A 23,264-nucleotide genomic window follows, 5' to 3' on the forward strand; every position below is an offset into this window, starting at 1 on the left:
AAGCCCAGTTGAAAACGCAGGCTACAGTTGCGAGCCCTTTGAGAAAACTCCCCATTTGTGAAAGGATCTGAGCAGCCTATTAAAAGGGGAGGGGGCGTCGGCTGAACCAGTCCCTTTGTTTGAGGGTGGACGTGTTAAACAAAGTGACTCCCGAGGGCTGGTTGCAGAGACAGGAAGGGAAGCCGCAGCACCCTTCTCAATAGCCACTTAAGACTTATACAACACTTGGAAGCACAAAAAACACTTTGGGGAGGGGGAGGGCAGGGAGGAGACAAGGAAAATCACCAGGCACTCCCACACTTAGCAACTTAGAGAGGGGTGTGCGTATATGTGTACACAAAAGTTGAAGAGACTTGCGCAGGCTAAATGGGAACAATTGCAAACTTGTCCTACGCTTTACCTGGAGAAGCCAGGGGTGGGGGGAGGACTGAACCTCTAAGTCCAGCAGGTAAGGGTGGGTGGGTGCGTGCTTTAGTTTGATTCATGAGGTTGCCCAAATTAATTGTATCCCTTGACGATGGAGACTGCAACACTGCAAACTTTGACCCCTGCATATTTTTTAAATTTATTCTATTATTGCTTTTAAAATAATGACAAAGAAACAGAAACAAAACACAAAGATAAAAACAGATACATTGTTAAAAAAAGAAAGAATACATAGAAAGTGGGCTTTTTAAATGGAAAAAACAAAAGAAAAATGTATCTTTTAGGTGAAAATAGTTACAACTCCATATATAGTTATCTACTGCAATTATTATTTGAGTACAACTTCATTTCTAACACCTTTATATAACTGAATTTTTAAATAGGCATGTTTTATACAGATGAATTCCATATTTCAATTAATTTGTCCACACAAAGACAACACCTATAGGCAATCTGCTCATAGGTGGCAAGGGCAACTACATAGTAACTTCCTTGATTTTCATAATACAGGAATTAGTACGGCCATCAGACTAACACAAGACAGCATTATCCCAAAAACTAAACCAAATTCTTCCAAAAGAGCTCCATTTTACTAAGTGTTTGGAAGGCTGTCAGAAGCCTTTGGGCAAGGTTTTCCAAGTTCAAAACTGTAAGATGCGTTTGCCATCTTCCACAATTGTCTTGGCTGGATAATATTAGGAGCTGAAGTCCACTTAATTTAAAGGTATCAAAATTGGGAAAGGTGGTCTTTTCAAAGGCTTCCTTTATAAAACACATGGTTACAACAGGACAGCATCACGTTCTCAGCAACCTGACTTTATAAAAGAGCTGACCAACATCCACAATTGTATTGGCTGGGTCAATTAATAGTGGAGAAGGCTGAGATTTCTAAGACTTGTTGAAAGAAGTGTCCATCTGGGTTCAGTTCGAAGTGGGAAGAAAGACACTGGAAACATGGAGACTGCTTGGAAAAATGGTTTCATGGTGGACAGGACCACATGGTTCAAGATCCTGGGCAAAAAAAAAACCCAAATGGGTGGGAGATATATATTTATACCCTCTCTTGGGGCCCACCTTGGATCTTCCTGTTCCTGTTTAAGAAGTGTACTGATTGGTTGAGGACAAATTCTACCTTTGTTGGATCTTGGGTGAGGGCATTTGCTTATCTCTTTCTCTGTTAAGTGCAGACGTCTGCTGTGAGCTATTAAGAGTGAGTCTGCTTCCTGCCTACCAAAAGCATGTTTTTCCATTCCTCAGCCAGGGAAATACAATATTCTGCCTTTTTTTATATTTCCTAGAATATTTTATTTTTCTAGGAGAGAGGTGAGTGCTGAGTTCCAGACTTTTTTCCATTTCTGCAGAAGGATTAGGCCATGTATCCTGAGTTAAGCCTAAGTAACAATTTATAGTTTTCTGCTTCTCCTTAAAACATGCTTTCCTGTGTTGATTATTAATATTCAGCACAATAGGATTTCTGAAGCCCCAAGGCTGCAAAATGTGAGTCCAGTGGCATTTATGTTCTCTCTTCTGTATGAATTCACTGAAAGAACACCGCACTGGAATTGGACAGCTAATAAATTTAAATAAATAATAAGAAATAATAATCATTCTTTCACATATCTCAGGCAACATTTAATGCACTTACAGTTTCTCCTCTATATAAATTCTTCAACACTTGGTAAGATTTGCATTCTAAGTACAGCTTTTTCCTCATTCCAGGGCTAAAATGATTTCTTTACTCCGTAAATATTTGAGAAATGATGGTCTTTGTAGCAACACTAAAGGTCTTCTCAGCGTTTATATTATTTATAGAGCTGTTTTTCTCCCTACAGAGAAACCTTATTGGATGCCTTTTCTATGTAAATGTCTTGGTTTTCTTTCTTCCGTGTGCATTTTGGTCTGGATTTTAAACAACTTCCATTTCTGCAACCCGATACTCAAAATTAATTTTTGCCTCTTGATACACGGCTCTTTCAAACACATTTGGTTTGGCTTGTCTCATCTACTGGATGCTGCAATGAAAAGAGAACTAGAGAAAACAAAACACAGATCTGGAAACGACCCAACTGTACTATTTGGAAAATAAGAGAGAACACCTAAGTGTCTCTTCCCTTTTAGCATATCCAGTAGACAGAGCCAACAGAAACTGCTCTGAAAAACATGTGATTAAGGTTGGTTATAGTCAACTAGATGTTTACATTGGATTTGGCATTTTTATCTCTTTCGGGTTGTTCCCAAGGACCTGTTGCTTGATGGGACTGCTGCAGGATGTAAGCTGATCTGAGAAAAGCTGCTTTTTGCAATTGACTGATGGGTTGTTTTTTTCAAGCAGTGGTCCAGAGGTTTTGAGATGGCACACAAGTCACTTTTTAGTATTGGTACTACGTTTGCTTTCTTTTGCCACTATCATCCCACCTCTGTTTGCAGATTTATTATTAATTGGAGGATGGAACAATTTATTCATTCGGGTTAAATCTCACTTTTTCTCCTGGAGCTCAAAGGCCCCTCCATCTTCCCTCACAACAAGCCTACAAAGTAGGATGATGATCATAAATGGTTCCGTTAAAGGTGAGACACTCTTATCATCAGCATTGTTTGGCCAAAGTAAAAAGGATTCCACTTATATTTTTATTGTATAATTTGATTGTATAATTATATAAACAGAAGTGTAGAATCAAAATCACACAAAGTATTACAAAGCCTTTGCAAGGCTACACCTGGAATATTGCAACCAGTTTTGGTCACATTACAAAAAAGATGGTGAGACTTTGGAAAAAGTGCAAAGAGCAACTAAGATGATTAAAAGGCCTGGAGATAAAAACATATGAAGAATAGTTGCAGGAACCAGGTTTGGCTATTTTAGAGAAAAGAAGGATTAAGGGGGACATGATAGCAGTCTTCCAATATTTGAGGGGCTGCCACAAAGAGGAGAGGGTCAATTATTTTCCAAAGCAGAAGGCAGGACAAGAAACAATGGATGGAAACCAATCAAAGACGGAAGCAATCTGGAATTAAGGAGAAACTTCCTAACAGTGAGGACAATTAACCAGTGGAACAGCTTGCCCCAAGAAAACATGGACGCTCCATCATTGGAGGTTTTTAAGAAGAGACTGGACAGTCACTTGTCTGAAATGATGTAGGGTCTCCTGCTTCAGCAGAGAGCTGGACTAGAAGACCTCCAAGGTCCCTTATAGTTTTATTCTGATTAATCCTTATGCGGAGAAGGCATATTCTTGTAATATTCTAACATGACAACATGAGACCATATGTAGTCCTGAGTTCAACCATTTTTTAAATTTCTTAGATTATCTTCTAATTTATTTCTGGAGTTCAAGTAGCTCGGTTTGGCTGAGAAAATGTAACTGGTTCAAAATCAGCCCGGAAGTTTCTATGCACAAGAATGAACTTGAATCCGCATTAGTCCAACACCTTTTAGCACTATATACAATCACATCTTGGAAAGTCAGCGTTGCCCAGAACGGAAAGGGAAAATATGTTCTCTTCACAAATAACCCCAGGCAGGATTTGGAAATGTTCCCAGTTCCTGCATAATTGTAAAGAAACATTAAAACGGTGATGGAAAAACAAATATACCAGGCACCCTTGACATTTCTAGAAGCAAAGGGAAAAAAACCCAGAACTGAGCTAAACCTTATTTATTCCTGCTTTCATTATCATAGCTACCTTAAGATAGGATCTATTGCAGAGAGGAAATTACACTGACCCGGTCAGCGTTGGGAAATCGGCACCCTCACCAGCCCCCTTGCCAGGGTGCTGGTGATTTGTTTTAAAAGGAGATTTGGGATAATGTCAGCGTTCCAAATATCATGCAGAATTAAATCAGAGTCCAAGGCAGAGCTATCCTTAAAGTTCCAATTTAATAAGACAGACATGTTGGCAACAAACTGTAGAATCCCAAATCTAAAAGCTTCCTGGGATTCCACTCAGTTGAAAGTTTTTGATCTTATCCCCCACCCATAAATCCATGACATGGTCCAACCTTCTTCGGCCACGCTGGCATCTCCACCCAGCTAGTTCTGGTCAGATGCAGAGGTGCGGAGACAAAATATTACCTTGATTTCTAGAAAGGAATGACAACACATTCTACAATTCTTCTCCTTACTATTCCCCCTCCCAATTACTACACTAATGAAACAGCATAGGAAAATAAGAGAGTGTGGCAGGCCAAAGATCCTAAAAAGGAATATAACTGCAGGCCTGACATTAGCCCTATTTTATTACCTTTCTTGCCACCGTTAAGTGAATCACTGCAGTTGATAAGTCAGTAACACGGTTGTTAAGTGAAACTGGCTTCCCCCATGGACCTTGCTGGTCAGAAGGTTGCAAAAGGGGGTCATATGATCTCGGGAAATTGCAACTTTCACAAATACATGCCAGTTGCCGAATGGCTGAATTTTGATCACATGACCATGGGGATGCTGCAATGGTGATAAGTGTGAGAAACGGTCATAAGCGTTGTTGAAACTTCAAACAGTCACTAAAAGAACTCTTGTAAGTTGAGGACTGTATACTGTACTGTATAAAGCAGGGGTCTCCAAACTTGTCAGTCAGCTGGCTGGCTGGGGAATTCTGGGAGTTGAAGTCCACAAGTCTTAAAGCTGACAAGTTTGGAGATCCCTGGTATAAAGGGAAAACATTTATCCATCAAGTCTCCACCCAAAGCTGCAGTTTAAGCGTGAAAGCTGAACAGCCCCCAAATTACCACAAATACAGGTAGTCCTTGACTTATAACCACAATTGAACCCAAAATCTGTCGCTACATGGGACATTTGTTAAGTGAGTTTGGCTCCATTTTACGACCTTTCTTGCCACAGTTGTTAAGTGAATCACTGCAGTAGCTAAGTGAAACTGGCTTCCCCCATTGACTTTGCTTGTCCGAAGGTCGCAAAAGGGGGGTCACATGACCCCGGGACACTGCAATTGTCATAAATATGAGTCTGTTGCCAAGCAGATGAATTTGATCACATGCCCATGGGAATGCTTTTAATGGTTGTAAATGAAAAATGGTCATAATTCACTTTTTCCAGTGATGATGTAACTTTGAGCGGTCACTAAGTGAACTGAACTTGTTAAGTTCAAGGACTACCTGTATAAAACACTGCACATAGTCACACAACCTCCCCAAATCACATCCCAACTCCAGCCTACACTGCAAACAAGCCTCAAAGAAATAAACAACAAGCAGATTTCAGTATAAAGAGAAATGGCTCATTACTACCGAAAGCTACGGTAGCACACACCCAAACTGTTCAAATTCTAAAGCAAACACTCCATTTAAAAGCCACCAATATACAAATATTTAAAATATAAAAGTACACATTTTCTCTCAATGTTGCACCGTCAAAAACTGGCTACAATGCAAACACTCTCAAACAATTACTCTCAAATTACGTTGCAATGCAAACACATCGTTCCTTAGATATGTATTAAACAAAAACAGTGGCAATGTAAACATAGTCCTTCCTCCAAAGGTAGGCCACCATGTAATTCCTATAGCCACCATCACCTTGGGAAGAATAAGGTTTTTTTTAAAGAAAGACATAGAAATCAAGGAAACTTTTCATGGAGTGAAGGGTATGGAAATAGATAAGGCAAAGATCCGGGTGGGGGGGGTGGGGGAGTGATATACAAAAAAACCAGTGCGAATTACACTGCAGAGCTGCAGACAAAACACCCCCAAATTCCTGATACATATGAAGCTGTGATTATAGAACTACTGCCAGACAATCTGGGAAGTTAAATGAGCATATTGCTAAATGAGAAATATTGCTAATAGCAAAGCTTCGCAGTCTGGTTGATATTGCCAGCAAAACTGTTTAAAATGTCACACGATGCAGCTAAAATACTTCTTGCGGTTTGCAAGTAGACATGGAGTACAGGTAATCCTCAACTTACAACAGTTCACTTAGTGGCCGTTCAGTTACAATGGCATTGAAAGAAGTGTCTTATGACCTTTTTTCACACTTACGACCATTACATCTGTCTGCATGGTCATGTGATCAGAATTCAAGAGAAGGGAAGAGAAGAGGAGAGGATTATTGACCAAGTGTTAATTAGACACACAAGGAATTTATCTTCGGTGCATAAGCTCTCATTGTACATAAAGGTTGTAAGTGAAAAATCATGATCATAGTCATCATAAAAATACATTAATCATAAGATACAAGACTTAGTGATAGAATCAACATAAATCATACTAGGAAACTAAATAAAACAATATAAAGCATAAAGATACAAGCCACAAAGTTATAATCATAAGTAGAAAGGGAGCTAGGTAATAGGAAAGATAAGAATATTAATAGTCTTACTAAATAGTCTGATAGTGTATTTATGATAGGTGCAATTCACTTCTGACAAGCAAAGTCAATGGGGAAGCCAGGTTCACTTAACGATTGTGTTACTAGTAACTGCAGTGTTTCACTTAATAACTGTGGCAAGAAAGGTTGTAAAATCGGGCAAAATTCACTAAACAACTATCTCGCTTAGCAACAGAAATCTCAACTGCAGTCATAGGTCAAAGATTAACTGCAAAAATGATGGGAATAGAAATTGGGATTAATATTGCTGGGAAAAGCAGCAACAATGATAAGATGGTGATTCCCGTGGAAAGCTAAAAGGGAGAAAAACCTGAAAGATTTCTTGTGGAAGGTGAAATAAGGGCATGTAAAAGCCAGCCTGATGCTCAATATGACATCAAAATTATGCCCACCCCAATGCAAGCAGAAAGCTGAAACAGTAACAGAGTTTATATTCTTAAAATCAGAAACTGCAGGCAAAACATTAAAGTGCAGAGGCATCATCCTGACAACAAAGGTAGGAACTGTCAAGATCATAGTTTCACCAATAGTGACATGATTTTGAAATGCAGATCATCAGAAAGTCTGAAAGAGAAAAGTGAATATGTGCAGCAGAAAATTGCTGATAAGATTTTACAATTCTCTCCCTAAGTCAGTGTAAATTGGCACCCTTGCCAATGAGGCACTGCAGGAAACAAAATGTACACCACTAGGTGTCATTTTCTGTGAGAGGGGCAGCTATATAAATTTGATAGATAAATAAAGTGGCTGATCCCACACACAAAAAAGAAAAAGAAAAAAACAGGTACATTCATTTGAAATTTCAAAGGACCAAAAATTACCAACGCCAAGCTTTTCCAGCCTAAGGTTACCGACTCCTGTTGAAATCAATCCTGTATGTACGTGCGCATCATATTTTTGTGTGCTTATATTTATGTGGATGTGTGTGGCTAAAGCCACATTCTATCCAAGGGCAGAGTTAAGACAGAACAAGCAAATTAACATCTACTGGTTCGCCATAATTATAAAATAATTATCTTATTCCTAAAATAATTGATCCCATCTTTCTTTAACAACTGTTCTTTGCCCTTTCTTTTACATGCCCTGAAAGCAGAAACACAACTCCCATATATTCCCTGCTCATTTTGTGCTGCTTGATATTAAACTACGCTCCCCATCAATCCACTACAGTAATTTCTGTGCTGCGTGAAATTTATGAAAAGATTAACTGTGCCTTCTGATCTTTGTGATCCAGGTAAAGTTCCAGAGAGGCCCTGCTAGTTTTGCTGTCCCTAATAACACCATCTTGGGAGGAGGAGGGTCCTCCCATCCAAAAGAGATTTTTAAAAAACCTTTAGGGTAGATGATAAGGCTAGAGCCGAGCTGCTGACCAACTTATTCCATGGCCAGTTATTCTGAACTGTGTGTTGCATGAAAATTAACTAGTACGGACAAAATGCAAGCACAGCTTGCCAAATAATAACATTGACATATATGCAAGTCTTTAAAAAATACATCCAAGATTTCTTAGCAGCCTGGTTGCATTTCACCTGGTTTGATATATTTTTGTTGTCTAAATATTCTCAGCTATGATGCATGAAAAATGAACACACAATGTAAGAATTGGGCAAGGGTTCAAAGGCATAATACTGTATCCTCCAAGAATTTGGGCTGGTATTAATACCATCTTAACCCTATTCTGTAAATAGGCTATACACTGCAATAATCCAAGCACCGATTGAGGGTTACATCCTGCATTTGTCAAATAATTTTTAACAGCTTTTTTTCTAAACTGTCAAAACAGGTCATCTAAGAGAAGTACAGGAAGTCCTTGGCTTTCGACCACAACTGAGCCAAAAATTTATATTGCTAAGTGAAACATTTGTTAAGTGAATTTTGTCCCATTTTACAACTTTTCTTGCCACAGTTGTTTAAGTGAATCACTGCAGTTGTTAAGTTAGGAACACGGTTGTTAAATGGATCTGGCTTCCCGATTGACTTTGCTTGTCAGAAGGTTGACACCCCCCCTCCCCCCGGGACACTGCAACCGTCATAAATATGAATCAGTTGCCAAGCATCTGAATTTGGATCAAATGATCCTGGGGATGCTGCAACCGTCATAACTGTGAAAAAAGGCCGTGTCACTTTTTTCAATGCTGTTGTAACTTTGGTCACTAAATGAACTGTTGTAAGTCAAGGACTACCTGTCTATTGAGAGACTAAGACACCAATGTTGTCAGTTACATTTACCTCTGCAGTGTTATTAGCTGGGCGGTATCTCTAATAGAACTTGGGCTACATTTCACATATAATCCTTTTGCAAATATCATTTTAGAACATTTTAAATGTTCTTCAGATGTGCTCTAGATGTTATCTATGCATAGACAGGATATTCAAAATTCCTTATAAATGCTTGATAAAGAAGTTTATTATACAGAAACTTGTATTTTTAAAGCAATTGTAATTCTGGCGATGTCACAAATTCATCTGTGTTTACATTATAGTGATCATGTACTTTAATATAAAGTGACTTGCTCACTGTTAAAAGCAGAACCGTTTCTACATTCTAGAGATTCCCACAAGGTAACAGTTCATTCCAACACATTTCATTAAAAAAATTAACTATGTTTTCAACTTAGTTAAGGTATAATCATTCATTTTTGAAAAGAGTTACCTTATAAATTGCACCTTGCTAGTTGCCAACAAAAAGCTAAGGAAATATTCCCCAAACCCATATACCGTATATATTAATTTACCACATGGAAGCTGTCTGGTCTGACAACAGGTACAAAAGGTATCATTTTCCTACAGATCTTTTGAGATGCACACTCTCCTTCCCTTTCTTGGCACTTATGCTTAATTTTAAAGCGATTCGAATAGCCTAACAGCAAAGTGTTTTGCCCACTGGAGAAAACCACTGATTTTTAAAGTTTGTTTCACAATTGCTAGTTTAACAAATATACATAACAGGACAATTGGACATACTTACATGTCACAGTATTTCAGTTTAAGAATGTTGTTCTGAGGCTTGTACTGCCACGCACAGTAGAGGCAGTGCAAAAAGCTTCCATTTCTACAGCTTTCGGATTTTAAAAGGTTTTCAGATGAGCCTTGCAGTATATACACTCTAGTAATTTGCTTTGTGAAAGCCAGCAATCAAAATACAATGTCATTTTAATTCAGAGCAGAAAACAGATCACCGGTGTACTTAAGAAAAGCCAAGCAAAACCTTTTTTCTTGCAAACATACTTAATCAAGTTCTGAAGTGGCTTCACTTTTCATTTTTGCAATGGTCTGGCTTTGGGAGATCGGCTGGAAGTCCCCTAAATCACAGTTTCAATCCAAACAGTTAGGCTTGTACATTAAGTCACTGCATCTCACCAAATTGCATTCGAAATCCATGTCAGCAGCCAGTTTCAGGCAGAATTTGCGATCACTTTTCCTCATGATCAGAAAACATTTTGCTAGAATAGTTCATTGCAGAAAAGTGAATTTAAGTAGACCAAAAGAGAAAGAAGAGCGATACAAACTGCTTTTTGCTTTGTACACAATAGGTTAGTGACCTATTAGTACCCACATTATGAAGTTCTAGGCCACTGTGGAGCAGGGCTAATTAAGGTAGTCTTAGCAAGCACCAATGATTAATTTCCAGAAACTATATCCAGAAAATGGCAGCCAAGTTTCTTCTTCACTTACTCCCAGAATAATGCAACCAGAAGACCCATAACAAGATTTGTTGCATGACTGAAACAACTGTCTTCATTGAAAAAAATATAAATTGGGGGGAGGGGGGGAGGGGGGGGAGAGAAACAGAGACATAAGGTGAGCAGAGATGGAGCAAATAAATTACCCTGAGGTACAAATCTAAGGTGATTCAGGAATAATCCTATCTTCAAGACAGCCAAACATCCAATTAGCAGCAAAGCATCTGCCCAGGGATCAGGCTTGGAAGGCAAGGGAGACAGTCACTGCCACTTGTAGATTTTCACCATCTTCTCCGTCAAAGTAGCAAGGAAGCTGTTGCGATTCACCTCAAAAGGACAGACATCCAACACAGGGAGGTCAGCTGGCAGTTTCTGAAGCAGAGTTCCACTTCCTGCGTCCCAGAGCTTCAGGATAAAGAGAAGGCCATAATTCACCACATATCTCAGAGGGCAAGACATGGTTCTGCAAACTACAATGTTTTACAGGAAATAATACTTCCTAATAAAGCTACCCTCCTTTCCTGTCCCCTGATAAATGGTTTTTAGAAGACTTCAGACTAGAGCTGTAAAGACCAAATAAAATAGAAAAATTAGGGACTGGCCTCCCTTCCTTCTCACCTCTAATGAACAGTATTGCATGGAGGAATACTGGCTCTATATGCCCCACAACTGAGTTCATCATTTTCCTCCCAGTCTCCTATCCCTAGAGAAATAAATAGAGGACAGCCCCAGTCCCAGCTCAAGGTTCAGCTGCACAAGAGGTTCTCTAGTGCAGTGATCTCCAACCTTGGCAACTTTAAGACTTGTGGACTTCAACTCCCAGAGTTCCTCAGCCAGCTTTGCTGGCTGAGGAACTCTGGGAGTTGAAGTCCACAAGTCTTAAAGTTGCCAAGGTTGGAGAACACTGCTCTAGTGGCATGGATGTATACCAGAGGTCTTCAAACGTGGCAACTTTTAAGTCTTGTGGACTTCAACTCCCAGAATTCAACTCCCAGAAAAAAGCTGTGCTGGCTGGAGAATTCTGGGAATTGAAGTCCACAAGTCTTAAAGTTGCCAAGTTTGGGGACCCCTGATGTATACTGTGGCAATTGCAACACACCCGCACCCTCACTCAATCACTCCATGGTTTTTGTGACTTAACTGTTGTGGAAGAAGAAAAACAATCAATACCTAACACTACCAACGAAAGGCAAAGTTCTTATCCAAAATTAAGGGCATACCATGGCAGAATTTGATGCTTCATCCCCTGCACACACAAGGATGCTGCCATCATCTTCGGGACTTTGAAAAATGGAATTTTTGGTTAAGAGTTTGCACGTTGGACCTGCAGTAAGAGTTTGAATGGGGTTGCACGAACAGACAATTTCGTCATCTCGGTCTGTCAGATGAGTAGATGTCAGCTCCATCACCACACACTGCAAGCAGTTGTTGTTTCGGTCTGTGAAAGGGCAAAATTGAAAAAAGTTACAAAGTTGGAAAATATCAACACCCAACACTGCAGAAGCATTTAAATGAAATCCCTGTTTGATAGATGCTTGATTTCCTTCAGCTGCTGCTTGTCTGCACATTGAGACAGTGGTGGGTTCCGGGCGGTACACCCCGGTACAGGCGTACCGTACCGGAATGGTGCTTTGGAGGGCTCACCCGCTTGCCCTTGTTACTTACCTGTATTTAAGCCAACAGGGCCATTTGTGCATGCGTGTGCAGCGTATGGTGCCTGCGCGATGCTCCGAGCAGCTGTAGCATCGCAGGGCGGTGGGTGTGCGAGCGTGCACAGAGCGCATGCCCATGGTGGACGGACGGCCCCGTCAGAGTGTACCAGTTGCGATGGGATCCGGAACCCACCACTGCATTGAGACCATTATTTCACTCAGTCCTGAATGCCAAATGCCAAGGTAGGGCCTGCTACCTACCTACCTACTACAAGAGTGGCATTAGTAACAATCTCTGAGGTTTGCTTGTAAAGCAGTATTCCAAATGGGGGCAAAAGAGAAAATCAGATTTAGCACAAAGCTCCGTGTGCTGGAGGTATAATTCTTAATGTTTCCAGGCAGTGAGAAAGACATGTTGACAGGAGATTCCATGAAAGATGCTATGTTGGAAAAGGAGGGGATTATGTCTGTGGTCTTTGGGGTAGAAGCAATGGCCAGGGGTACAAAAGGAGAGCTCAGGCTACGCCCATGGCCCAGTCACATACATTAAATGAACCCTGAAATGATTCTCTCCTCCATCTTCAAATCTCTCCTAACTGACAAAAAGGAGACAGCCAGAATAGCGACCAAAAGGTACTACCAGCAATGCCCTACAGTCCAACAGGAAGCGCCATCCAAAGTCCCCCTCCTATTTATAAGTAATGGATCAGGCAGGAATCTAACATAAACAAGTACTGTCAAGAGGGAGGTTACACCATTTGGTAAAAGGAAAAAGGGAGGGGAGGAAACAGAATGCTTTCCTGAAGATGATTCCGTGTCCAAATTCGATGCTTCTGCTGGGCCAATCCTAACCCTAAGCAAAAAAATATCCCCAGATGACAACTTACTGGGTCTGAATGTTGCAAGGCAGTGCCGTGTGCTGGGTTCTGTCTGAAGGTCAATGCAACCTCCGGGTTCAAAGAGGAGATCGTGAGGTCGGTAGGAATTGCTAGACTTCTGCTCCCAAAAACAGGCACCTTCCAGCGTTCCAGACACCAGTCCACCATATGGCAGTGAAGTTGAAGCCATTCGAGGAAGGTAAGATAAAGATACCACAGGACATCTGATGGGGTCAGAGACAGCAGCAAAATCAGTATCATCAGACCATTCTCTCTGATTCCCTAAAACGAAAATCTTTATAGCAAGGGTGTCCAAACCTGGGAACTTTTAAGACTTGTGGACTTCAACTCCCAGAATTCCACAGCCAGCCATTCTGGGAGTTGAAGTCCACAAGTCTTAAAAGTTCCCAAGTTTGGACACCCCTGCTTTATAGGAATGTTTTAAAATGATTTCAAAGAGAAACCATCTAACTTAATTGCAAGTGTTGCTAAGACTGAAATCCCCTGCTTACTTCAGATTAAGCATTACTAAACATTGTAGAGATAAGAAGGGTAACTTGATTCACATCACTCATAATTGCTCAGAAGACTCATTAATGCAGAACTACTACAAGCAAGATAAATGCCATCCCACAACTTTACCCTCACTGTATTCTTTCCAATTCCCCACCATGAGAAAGCTAATGTCAGCAGTGACTTAAGGAGTAGAAATGCCTCTATGGCAAGATTAGTTCGACATTAGCTAGTCTGGCCCTTTTGCTCTCGCCAGTTTGGAGATTTATCTGGATCACAGCAAGGAGTTTATATTCTGTATCCAAGTCTTCAAAGGAATTCTTTTCAAGAAAGGTATGTTCCTAGCCTACAGCATGAAGTATTTTTAGCCTTAGAAATGAACTTATTACGGAGATGTTTTAAGTTTTCCGTGGTCTCAGTGTTTGGAAAGCAATATTGTCTTATGAAAGCCATACCTGGACTTCTGTGGAGGCAATTCCTGGATGTGGGAATTTGTGTCCCTCAGATCATAGACCAAGATCGATCCATTAGCCAGCCCAGCATAGACGTAGTTGGTGTCGTCGAGGCACCAGCAGCAGCACCAGATGGGGCGGCTAGCATTATAGGTCTGTACAACAGTGTTTGTGGCTAAGCTGGGAGAAAAGGAGAGAAGAGCCTCTCAGCATCTGTGCCCCATGCCTACCCTTGTATCTCTTCCCTTGGTCCATTACCACTCAACAGCAATAATGGCCAGGCGGGAAACCATTTCCCCAAAAAAGGACCACAGACCAGTTTCCTGAGTCACGCAGCGTAAAGCCTCTTCACTACCAGTAGAACTATAGGGCTAGAAGGACCCGGAAGGTCTTCTAAACTAACCCCCTGCACAAGGTAGGAGTCTTTATATTATCCTGGAGAAATGGCTGCCCAATTTTTTCTTGAAAACCTCCTCTGATGGAGCACCTCAACCCCAGGAGGCCAGCTGTTCCACTGATTAATTGTCCTCACTGCTAGCAAATCCCTTCTCATTTCCAGGTTGGATCTCTCTCTGCCAAGCTTCCAGCCACTGCTTCTTTTCCTGCCCTCAGATGCCATAGAGCCATGATAGCAAGCCTATGGCAAAAATGCCCAAAGTGGCATGCAAAGTCATGTTACCTGGCACACGCGGCCTTCCCTGTTTGTCTTCTGGGTGTCTGGCATGCATGTGCGCGCAATGATCAGTTGTCCTTCACAGGCGACAGTGCGGAAAACCGGTGTGTGCATGCACATTGGTCAGCTGATTGCCAGGTGCACATGCACACCAGAATCTGGAAGTTTGGATTTTCCGGAGCGCGGCCATGACGTTTCCACATGACTTTTTTGGCACTGCTAGAGAGAATAAACCGGCCGCCTCTTCCCCTTCAACTATTAAAAGACAGCAATCCCGTCTCCCCTAAGCCTTCTCTTCCTTAAGCTAAGCATATCTAGTTCATCAGACATTCTAACCTGCAGAACTTTATCCTCTTTGTTGTTCTTCTCTGCACACTTCCTACAGTATCAACCTCTTTTTTTATAACGTGGTAACCAAACAGCATCCCAAGAGTGGCTTCACTAAAACACTATAAAGCGGTACTATCCCTTCACACTGTCTTGAAACTATCCCTCCTTTGGTGCCGCCTAGGATTGCATTGGCTTTTTGGGCAGCTGCAGCACACGTCAGGCTCACACTTAAGCTGTGATCGACCGGGACACCTAGATACAGCCTGTCTTCTACCTATGCATTTGGTTTTTCTCCCTAAATGCAGGGCCTGACTTTGTAGTGTAGATACGCACCTTGTAAGCCTGAGCGTATGGTCCAAAGAAGCAGACAAGAGCAAGCCATCTGCCCGGTTGCTGAAGGCCAGGCCCCGGATCTGCTTGCTGTGGATGGGCACATACTGACTGCTCTTCAGGTTGACGGCACTCATCATCTTAATGCCATAACCTCAAAAGACACGGAAAAGGCCACTTAGCCAACTCCTCCCTTTGACTGAGATAGCAATCACACATCCCCACCTCTTGGTTTGGTTACTGACTCACCAGGGAGGAGAGTACTTTGCGGAGAGGGCTGTGAGACCACGAGGCAGCTCAGGGGGTCACAGTAGGCCATCACCCGGCAGTTGCCCATCTGAGAGACCAGAAAGGCTCTCTCAAAATGGTACTTGTGCTGACCCTGGCTGGAGGAGAGGCAGCCGGGAAAGCAAGAGCGAGCACTGCTGGACTGCTGAGAGGAGGAGCTGGCGTTGTGCCGGACCAGCAAAGTCTTCAGTTCCTGCAGAAGGGAGTGTTAAGTCAAGCCCAGAGAGCTCGTTGTGTTTCTTGCCCATTGCAAGGTGTGCAGACTTCAACTCCCGAATTCTCCAGCCAGCATTCTGGGAGTTGAAGTCCACATGTCTTAGTTGGCAAGGCTGAGAAACAGTGTTCTATATAAAATATATGATTTGGCATGGGAGGGCTAGTCCAGTGATGGCTACCCCACCACCACCCCATGCCCCCGTCCCCCTGTGCATGGCACATGCCCCACGGCATGCACTCCGCCCCACCACCGTGTGCGCCCTTTGCCCCGTGCATATACGGCAGAGACCCAAAAATCAGGTGGTTGGTGGGAGGTGCGCGCGCATGCATGGCGGAACTGAGCTGGGGCAGCAGCTCATGTGCCCTCAGAGAGGGCTCTACGTACAACCTGTGGCATGCATGCCATAGGTTCGCCATCACGGGTTTAGTCCCTCCAGGTATTTTTTTTCCCATGGGTACATTCCAGATAAATAAAAGGCCATATATTTCATATATCTCTTATCTTTTAATGATCAGCTTAAAGGATGGAGGTTTTTGTGCTTAGTCAGGAAAGCCCTAAACAAAGGAGACTAATTTTGTTAAGCTGTAGATAAACATTCTTCTTTAGTTGGACTAATTATTTTAGGCCAGCAGTTATAAATTTTAATTTATAATGGGATCAACTAATACAACTTTTTATTTCCTTGTACAATTTCAAATTTATTTCAAAATTCAGATGCCATTGATTGGCCAAGTAGCAAAAACAGACTAACTGCCATCTTCTCCAAACTTCTACAGAGCCTTGCTGTTCCATTCTCACAAGCTCACCAAGCAAGATTGATCCATGCCAAGCAATCCCTTCTCTCCATTTTGATACTTTGAATCCAGCTTATCAATTCACTAGCCCCTGCCTTCCCGCCTCCATTCATGTGTTCTAAAACTCAATTCACTTATACTTTCCCTTGTAAGGCAAGCATTTATCTGGAATGCCACAGACTTTCTCCTAGGAAGTGTCTCAAAGTTCACTGGTGGTTAGGCTGTCAGGCTAGAAACCAAGAGATTGTAAATTCTAGTCCCGCCTTAGGCATGAAAGCTGGCTGGCTGACTTTGGCCCAGTCAATCTCTCAGTCCAATTCTTCTAATATGGTGGTTTTAGTGGAGAAAATAAGAGGAGGAACAAGTGGTAGGTAGGTAGGTAGGTAGGTAGGTAGGTAGGTAGGTAGGTAGGTAGGTAGGTAGGTAGGTCGGTCGGTCAGAAGAAAAGAAGGAAGCTTGGCACGCCCCAAGGAACATCTCTGGGGATATCTGTACTCTTTAACAACCATGAAGGGGATACCATAAGAATCTCTTCCACAAATGCTTCCCCGCCCCCAAAGAGCATGTGACATGGATTACAGAGAGTCCTTGACTTACAACAGTCCATTTACGACTGTTCAAAGTTACAATGGCACTAAAAAAATGACTCATGACTGTTTTTCACACTTACAACTGTTGCAGCATCCCCATGGTCATGTGATTAAAATTCAGATGCATGGCAACTGGTTCAAATTTATGAGAATTGCAGTGTCCTGGAGTCACATGATCCCCTTTTGCGATCTTCTGACAAGCAAAGTCAGTGTGGAAGCCAGGTTCATTTAACAAGCGGGTTACTAACTTACCAATTGCAGTGATTCACCTAACAACTGAGGCAAGAAAGGTCCTAAAATGGGGCAAAACACACTTAACAACAGAAATGTTTGGGCTCAATTGTAGTTGTAAGTCGAGGACTACCTGTACAGTTGTCCTGGGTGATTGACTGCAGCTAATCTTACCTGTACTTGCTGCTTCAGTTTGCTGCACTCCTCTGTCATGACCTGCAGTTGAAGGCGGCTCTGGGCTGATTCCAGTTCTGCTTTCCTTCGCAGGCATTGTTCCTTTTCTAAAGAGCTGTGACAAAAATGGGACAGATCTGGTTAGAATTTTGGATGGGAAATCACCAAGAATTCCTAGACTGTAGACTGGACTGAAAAACTGAGAAAACATCATAGAAGAAGTCCGTGACAGATTATTTTCCTCTGGATTCTAAGGAAGCTGCTTTGGTCTAATGATGAAGGTGCTGGCCTAGAGACCAGGAGACAGTGAGTTCTAGTCTGGTCTTACCCGCATTTCCCCAAAAATAAGACCGACTCATATTAATTTTTGCTCCAAAAGATGCATTGGGGCTTATTTTTAGGTGATGTCTTATTTTCAGGTAAATATGGTCCTAAATGCATCTGTCTGGTTGATTGTTTTTAACTAGGGCTTATTTTTGGTAGGGCTTATATCACAAGCATCCTGAAAAATCATGCTAGGGCTTATTTTCTGGCTGGGTATTATTTTTGGGGAAACATGGTAGGTAAGAGAGCTGGCTGGATGACTTTCAGCAAGTCACTTTCTCTCAGCCCAATCAACCACACAAGATGTTTGTTATGGGGTAAATAAGAGGAGGAATACCACCTATGCAGGCCATCTTGAGTTATTTCTAAAAATAAAGATGGGATAGAAATTAATAAGAAATAAATAAAAGCTACAAGGAATATCCACGAAGTCACCAAACCTGACCCAAGAGACTCCCAAAATCCTCACTGTGTGTTACAATATTTACAGTACAGTGTGAGTCTGGCAGCAAAGCTCATTTTTTAAAAATGCACTAGAAGTCCTTTTGGCCTTAAAAGCGCTTCATATAAACTTTAGTATCAAAAAGTTACAGAACATTTCTGCACACAGACATCTAAATCTTATACATGGAATAGCTGATTAAACAAGACTGAGAAAGATTAATCTGAGCTGTGATGTTAGAATACAGAAAATGTCTACAATTTCACGGTGACCTAGTTTTTCTGGACGAAGTTAAAAGTAACCAAGTTACAAAATGTATAAAACTGTCAAGAACAAAAGTTCCATTGACGTTTATATTCTTCATGTCATCTGAACCCAACTATTTGCTAACTTATGATTAAGCAACCATTGGCTTTCCAGAATAAGGCAGAGTTGCAGAAGCAGGATCATTCCCATAGAAATATTGTTGTTGTTACCGAGGGAAAGAATTATACTCCTCAGCATATCTGACCTGCGGTAACTTCAATACTTATCAAATCACCACCCTTCTTTATACACCAGTTGATACAGTAAAAACGTTGTCAATGCAGCTGCAACTGCCACAGAAAATGGCCTCAATCTATCGTTGCTCATTACAGCATTCAGTGAAAGATTTGATGCTAATCACAGTCTTTACATGCTGCCGATGCACCCATTAATCGTTAGTAAACTTTGTTTGAAATCATTTTCTGAGTCTGGATACCAGGTTGTTTTCATGCTTTGCTGCCTGATCTGGACTCACAGATTAATCAGGCACAAAAAATACCACTACAGGTTTGCTTGATCTCCTAGACATAACTTGTAATTGTGTTAGTGTTTTCATTTATTCGTTATTTATACAGGTAGACCTCAACTTACGATCACAGTTGAGCCCTAAATTTCTGTTGTTAAGTGAGACATTTGTTAAGTGAGTTTTGCCCGATTTTATAATCTGTCTTGCCACAGTTAAGTGAATCACCACAGGTGTTAAATTAGTAACACAGTTGTTAAATGAATCTGGCTTCACCATTGGCTTTGCTTATCAGAAGGTTGCAAAAGAGGATCACATGACCCGGGATACAGCAACTGTCATAAATATGAGTCAGTTGCCATGTCCAAATTTTGATTGACCATGGGGATGCTGAAATGGTTGTAAGTGTGAAGAATGGTCATAAATTTTTCAGTGCCATTGAAACTTTCAACGGTCACTAAATGAACTGTTGTAAATCAAGGGCTAGCTGTACAAGATTCTTTCAGCTCCAATCTGCAAACCTTACATTTATTATTTGTAAAATTTATAGGCTGCCCATTGTACTTCAAGATAACTCTGTGGCTTACAATCATAAAAAATAAAAACCATATAAACTAAAAAGATAAATTAATATAAAATCTAGACCACGGCCCAATTAAAAGCTGGGAGGGTGGAAAATCCGTTGTTAATCAACCACCTCCACTATGAAGTTCCCCATTGGGCCCCAAGTGTCTTTAAGCTCTTTAGGTGAGGACGATTAGGGCTGACCTCATACCTGGGGGGCGCAGGAGGGAGAGAAGAGGTTCCCCAGGGTAGAAGGCCCTTCTTCAAGATCCCACCAGTCAGAATAATCAGGTTCATCAGGCCTGCAGCATGCATGCTCTGCTGATATGGATAGGATGGGCTAATCCCAGTGGGATGAAACGGTCCCTCAAGTAGCCTGGCCCCATGCCAGGAAGGGCTTTAAAGGTGATTACCAACACCTTGAATTACACCCAGAAGCAAATTGGCAACCAATGCAGCTCACGGACCAGTGGTGTTAGATGGGCCATTCTTCAGACCCCAAGAACTGCCTGCGCCACTATATTCTGTACCAGCTGAATGCTCTTCAAGGGTAGCCCCACGGACAGCACAAAGCCATTCGGTCTTGCCAGAGTTCAGTCAAAGCCTGTTGATCCCCATCCAGGCCCTTAAAGCCTCACAGAAACACAAAGAACACATTCTGAGGGAACCTGGGCTGATCTATTCTATGCACAACACATTTCAATAAAAAATTATTTTGACTTCATCCTTGACCATAAATGTACATAAAATTTCATGTAAGAAAATGAAGGTGATCCAGCATCAATACCTTTTCATGTTTTCCTGTTCAGTGGTGTCCAGTGCTTTCAGAGTACGGGCATAAAGGACAACAATATCTGTGCGTTTGGCTTTCTTATTGCACTAAAACAAAACACAAAATGAAAGTGAGTCACTTTCTGGCAAATAATCTATTGTTTGGCTGTGGTTTGGATAAAAACAACATTACAATCTCGGCCCAACAAACACATCAAATATGGTGCATTTTTAGGAAGATTGTCTGAAATATTTTCACATCGTGAGGGATACTGTGCTTGTGGTTACTTGCTTTATCAAATGTAAAGTGTTTTTTTTCTTTATTTGGGCTCTTCTGCTAGTATCGATATACTTTTAAGGTACTGGTAAGTTTGTGGATGTAAGAATTCTGTTTCGTACTTGTCTGAATGCAAGAGACCAGTGACTCCTTGTAATCTGTTTAAAACTTCTTTGGTAACTGATCTTTATCACAACAAGCCTCCGCTGCCAACAGTCCAAGTGCACTGTGCACTGTCTGTTGCAATTTGCATACAATAAATAATTCTCCTGAATGATAATAGCACTTTCCCCCTTAGAATCCTAATTAGTTTTATTTCAAATGAGTCTTTCTTGCTAAAAGACTTTTACCTGGGGGCATTTGCCCACTTGACCCTTCAGCCATCTCTCAATGCAGCTGTAGCCAAAGAGATGCCCACAGCGCAATGCTGCAAGACGATGCTGCCCAGCGTTCGTCCACTCTTCAAAGCAGATGGCACAGATATCGCCACTGTCCTCTTCCAAAGAAACCAGGGATGCCGCCGGATTACTTTTCTTTAATGGAGTTGTCTAGAAAAAAGAAAATATGGAAGGTAGCTCAGGTAAATGAGGGCCCAGGTATTCAACTTCACTTCCTCTCACCTTCTTTGGTTGGGAAGCTGTGACTCTAGAATCAGGATGCTCTATCTCATTAGAATTATCTCCAGGAGGCTCCATTTGATTTGAGACAATTACTAAGAGAAAAAACAAAGAAATATTTCATGTAAGCAAATCAATCTATATGAAAGTGCAACCCTCCCAATAAGCCATTTCAATTTTAAAGAAGAGACAAAAAAGAATAAGCAAGTTATTTCCATTTAATTCCAAACCACAAAAACCTCACAGACAATAAGCATATAGAATTCAAGACAGACTTAATCAGACTATTTTAGATAGTTACATACAAATATACATACTAATTAGCAACCAATCATTACTGCACAGTAAAGGTAATGCCAGGCACAAAATCTGCCCAAGACTTTTCGTCTTAGCTCAGCCAATTTCTTAGATTGTTAGGTTACAAAACGTGATCCATCCTATGCAACAGGAGATGCAAAACAACAGGGATATCTATTGGGTTTGGTTAAAATAGTCAAAATGGCATCCGCAACCGGCCAATCAAAATTCCACCTGTTTTTAAGGTGTAATTGGAGCAGAGCTTCAATTGTGCCATTGCAGCCCCCACATCCTGCCCCCCTCAAAAGACCGAAGCTCATGAAAATGTTACACAAACAAATAAATTGCTCTGATCAAGGATGGGCATCATGTCCTGAGACATTTACATACATTTAGATTTTCAAAGATATGGAAACAATGCAAACCTTCCAAGCCAATTAGAGGTATTTCCTCTAAATTTCTTGCAGGTTCCTCTTCGTCCTCCGTCGGGCTGCTGCTGTTGCCGCTGCTCTCGGAATCACTTAGGACCACCGTTTCATCTGAGCTGCTGTCATTGTGGATTACTAGAAGTGATGGTTCTGCTGGCTGGGTCCTACTGACCTGGAAATAGCTGTCCAGCGATGCTGTGGATCTAATCAACACAAGGTAAATGTGTATTTGTGTGAAATCTGATTTTAGCCCCCTCGAAACATGCATTTCCTTGATCTCAGTGGCTGAGCCGTGCAGACTCCAACACCCAGAATTCCCACAGCAACCCAGCAGCAGTTTTCACATGTCTGGACTCCAATTCCCAGAATTCCCAGCCAGCCCAGCAGCCACTTTGACAGGCCTGGACTCCAACTCCCAGAATCCCACGCATTTTAAAGTGGCTGAGATGGAGAAAGGAGGCGATGAAGCGCCAGTACCATTCCAACCCCCAACTGCAGAATTTAGGCGCTAACCACCCACCCCCGGCCCCGAAAACAGCCAGGGAGCGTCCCCGGGGCTCGGCCTGCCGCTTCTTCCGAGGAACGTCTCCGCAGTCCCGGCTAGCCCGCCGAGAATCTGAGGGGCGTGGAAGGAAGGAAGGAAGAAAGGCGGTCGCCAGGCGATGGGCAGGCAGCGCGCGGGGCCCACGACTACTCACCTGGCCCGGGCTGCCCGTTGGGAGGACGACGCTGAGGCGGAGGAAGGCGCTGCCCGAGGGGCGCCAGGCAGGTTCCTCCGGGAACGGCGCGGCCTCCGCGACTCCGCCGCCCGAGCGTCTCGTGAGGAGCGGGCAATCGCCGGACGGCGCCCCGAGGCTTCCTCGCGATCGGACGCGACGGCCGGCTCCCTCTCGTCGGCCTCGGCCACAGGCGGGAGATCCACTTCCATGGCCTCCTCAGCCGCCGCCATCGGCCTCCTTCCCTCCCGCCCTCTGAGGGGCCAGGCGACGCGCGCGCCGGCCAGCCGCTCAACCGCCCCGCCTCCTGCCCACGCCCCCCCATTGGCCGCCCGGGAGGCGCGCGAACGCAGAGTTTGATTTCTATTGGACACTGAGTCTCTCTATTGGTCTTCCCGGCTGTCACTCTTCTGGGTAAACATGGAGCGGAGCAGGGAGGGGGAAGGAAAGGAGGACTGGAAGACGCGCGTGCGCAGTTTTAAGGCCGCTG

General features: G+C 42.4%; 1 protein-coding gene across 1 annotated transcript; it reads right to left on the reverse strand.

Annotated features, from left to right (window-relative positions):
• Positions 1–10,531: 10,531 nt before the first annotated feature.
• On the reverse strand, positions 10,532–23,026 carry RFWD3 (ring finger and WD repeat domain 3). The gene is made up of 12 exons (XM_014067275.2): positions 22,757–23,026; positions 22,056–22,261; positions 21,337–21,428; positions 21,067–21,264; positions 20,456–20,547; positions 17,570–17,684; positions 15,525–15,756; positions 15,279–15,429; positions 13,946–14,122; positions 12,987–13,201; positions 11,668–11,885; positions 10,532–10,852 (listed from the first exon to the last, which is right to left on the reverse strand). The coding sequence occupies exons 1-12, from the start codon at positions 23,005–23,007 to the stop codon at positions 10,709–10,711; spliced, it is 2,091 nt and encodes a 696-aa protein (XP_013922750.2). The 5' UTR covers positions 23,008–23,026; the 3' UTR covers positions 10,532–10,708.
• Between the last annotated feature and the right edge of the window lie 238 nt (positions 23,027–23,264).

This window comes from Thamnophis sirtalis, unplaced genomic scaffold (genome assembly GCF_051295495.1).
Source record: "Thamnophis sirtalis isolate CommonGarterSnake01/CBP01778 unplaced genomic scaffold, rThaSir2_p1.2 scaffold_14, whole genome shotgun sequence".
Classification (NCBI taxonomy): domain Eukaryota; kingdom Metazoa; phylum Chordata; class Lepidosauria; order Squamata; family Natricidae; genus Thamnophis; species Thamnophis sirtalis.

What these genes read in the sequence shown, in the direction of transcription:
- RFWD3 (XM_014067275.2), bottom strand. Translation starts at nt 23,007, where the DNA reads ATGGCGGCGGCTGAGGAGGCCATGGAAGTGGATCTCCCGCCTGTGGCC. An exon ending in CAGCTTCCCAACCAAAGAAG is followed by an intron (nt 21,265 to 21,336) that starts GTGAGAGGAAGT and finishes TCTTTTTTCTAG; the next exon opens with ACAACTCCATTAAAGAAAAG. An exon ending in AAGCATCAAATTCTGCCATG is followed by an intron (nt 10,853 to 11,667) that starts GTATGCCCTTAA and finishes TTTATCCTGAAG; the next exon opens with CTCTGGGACGCAGGAAGTGG.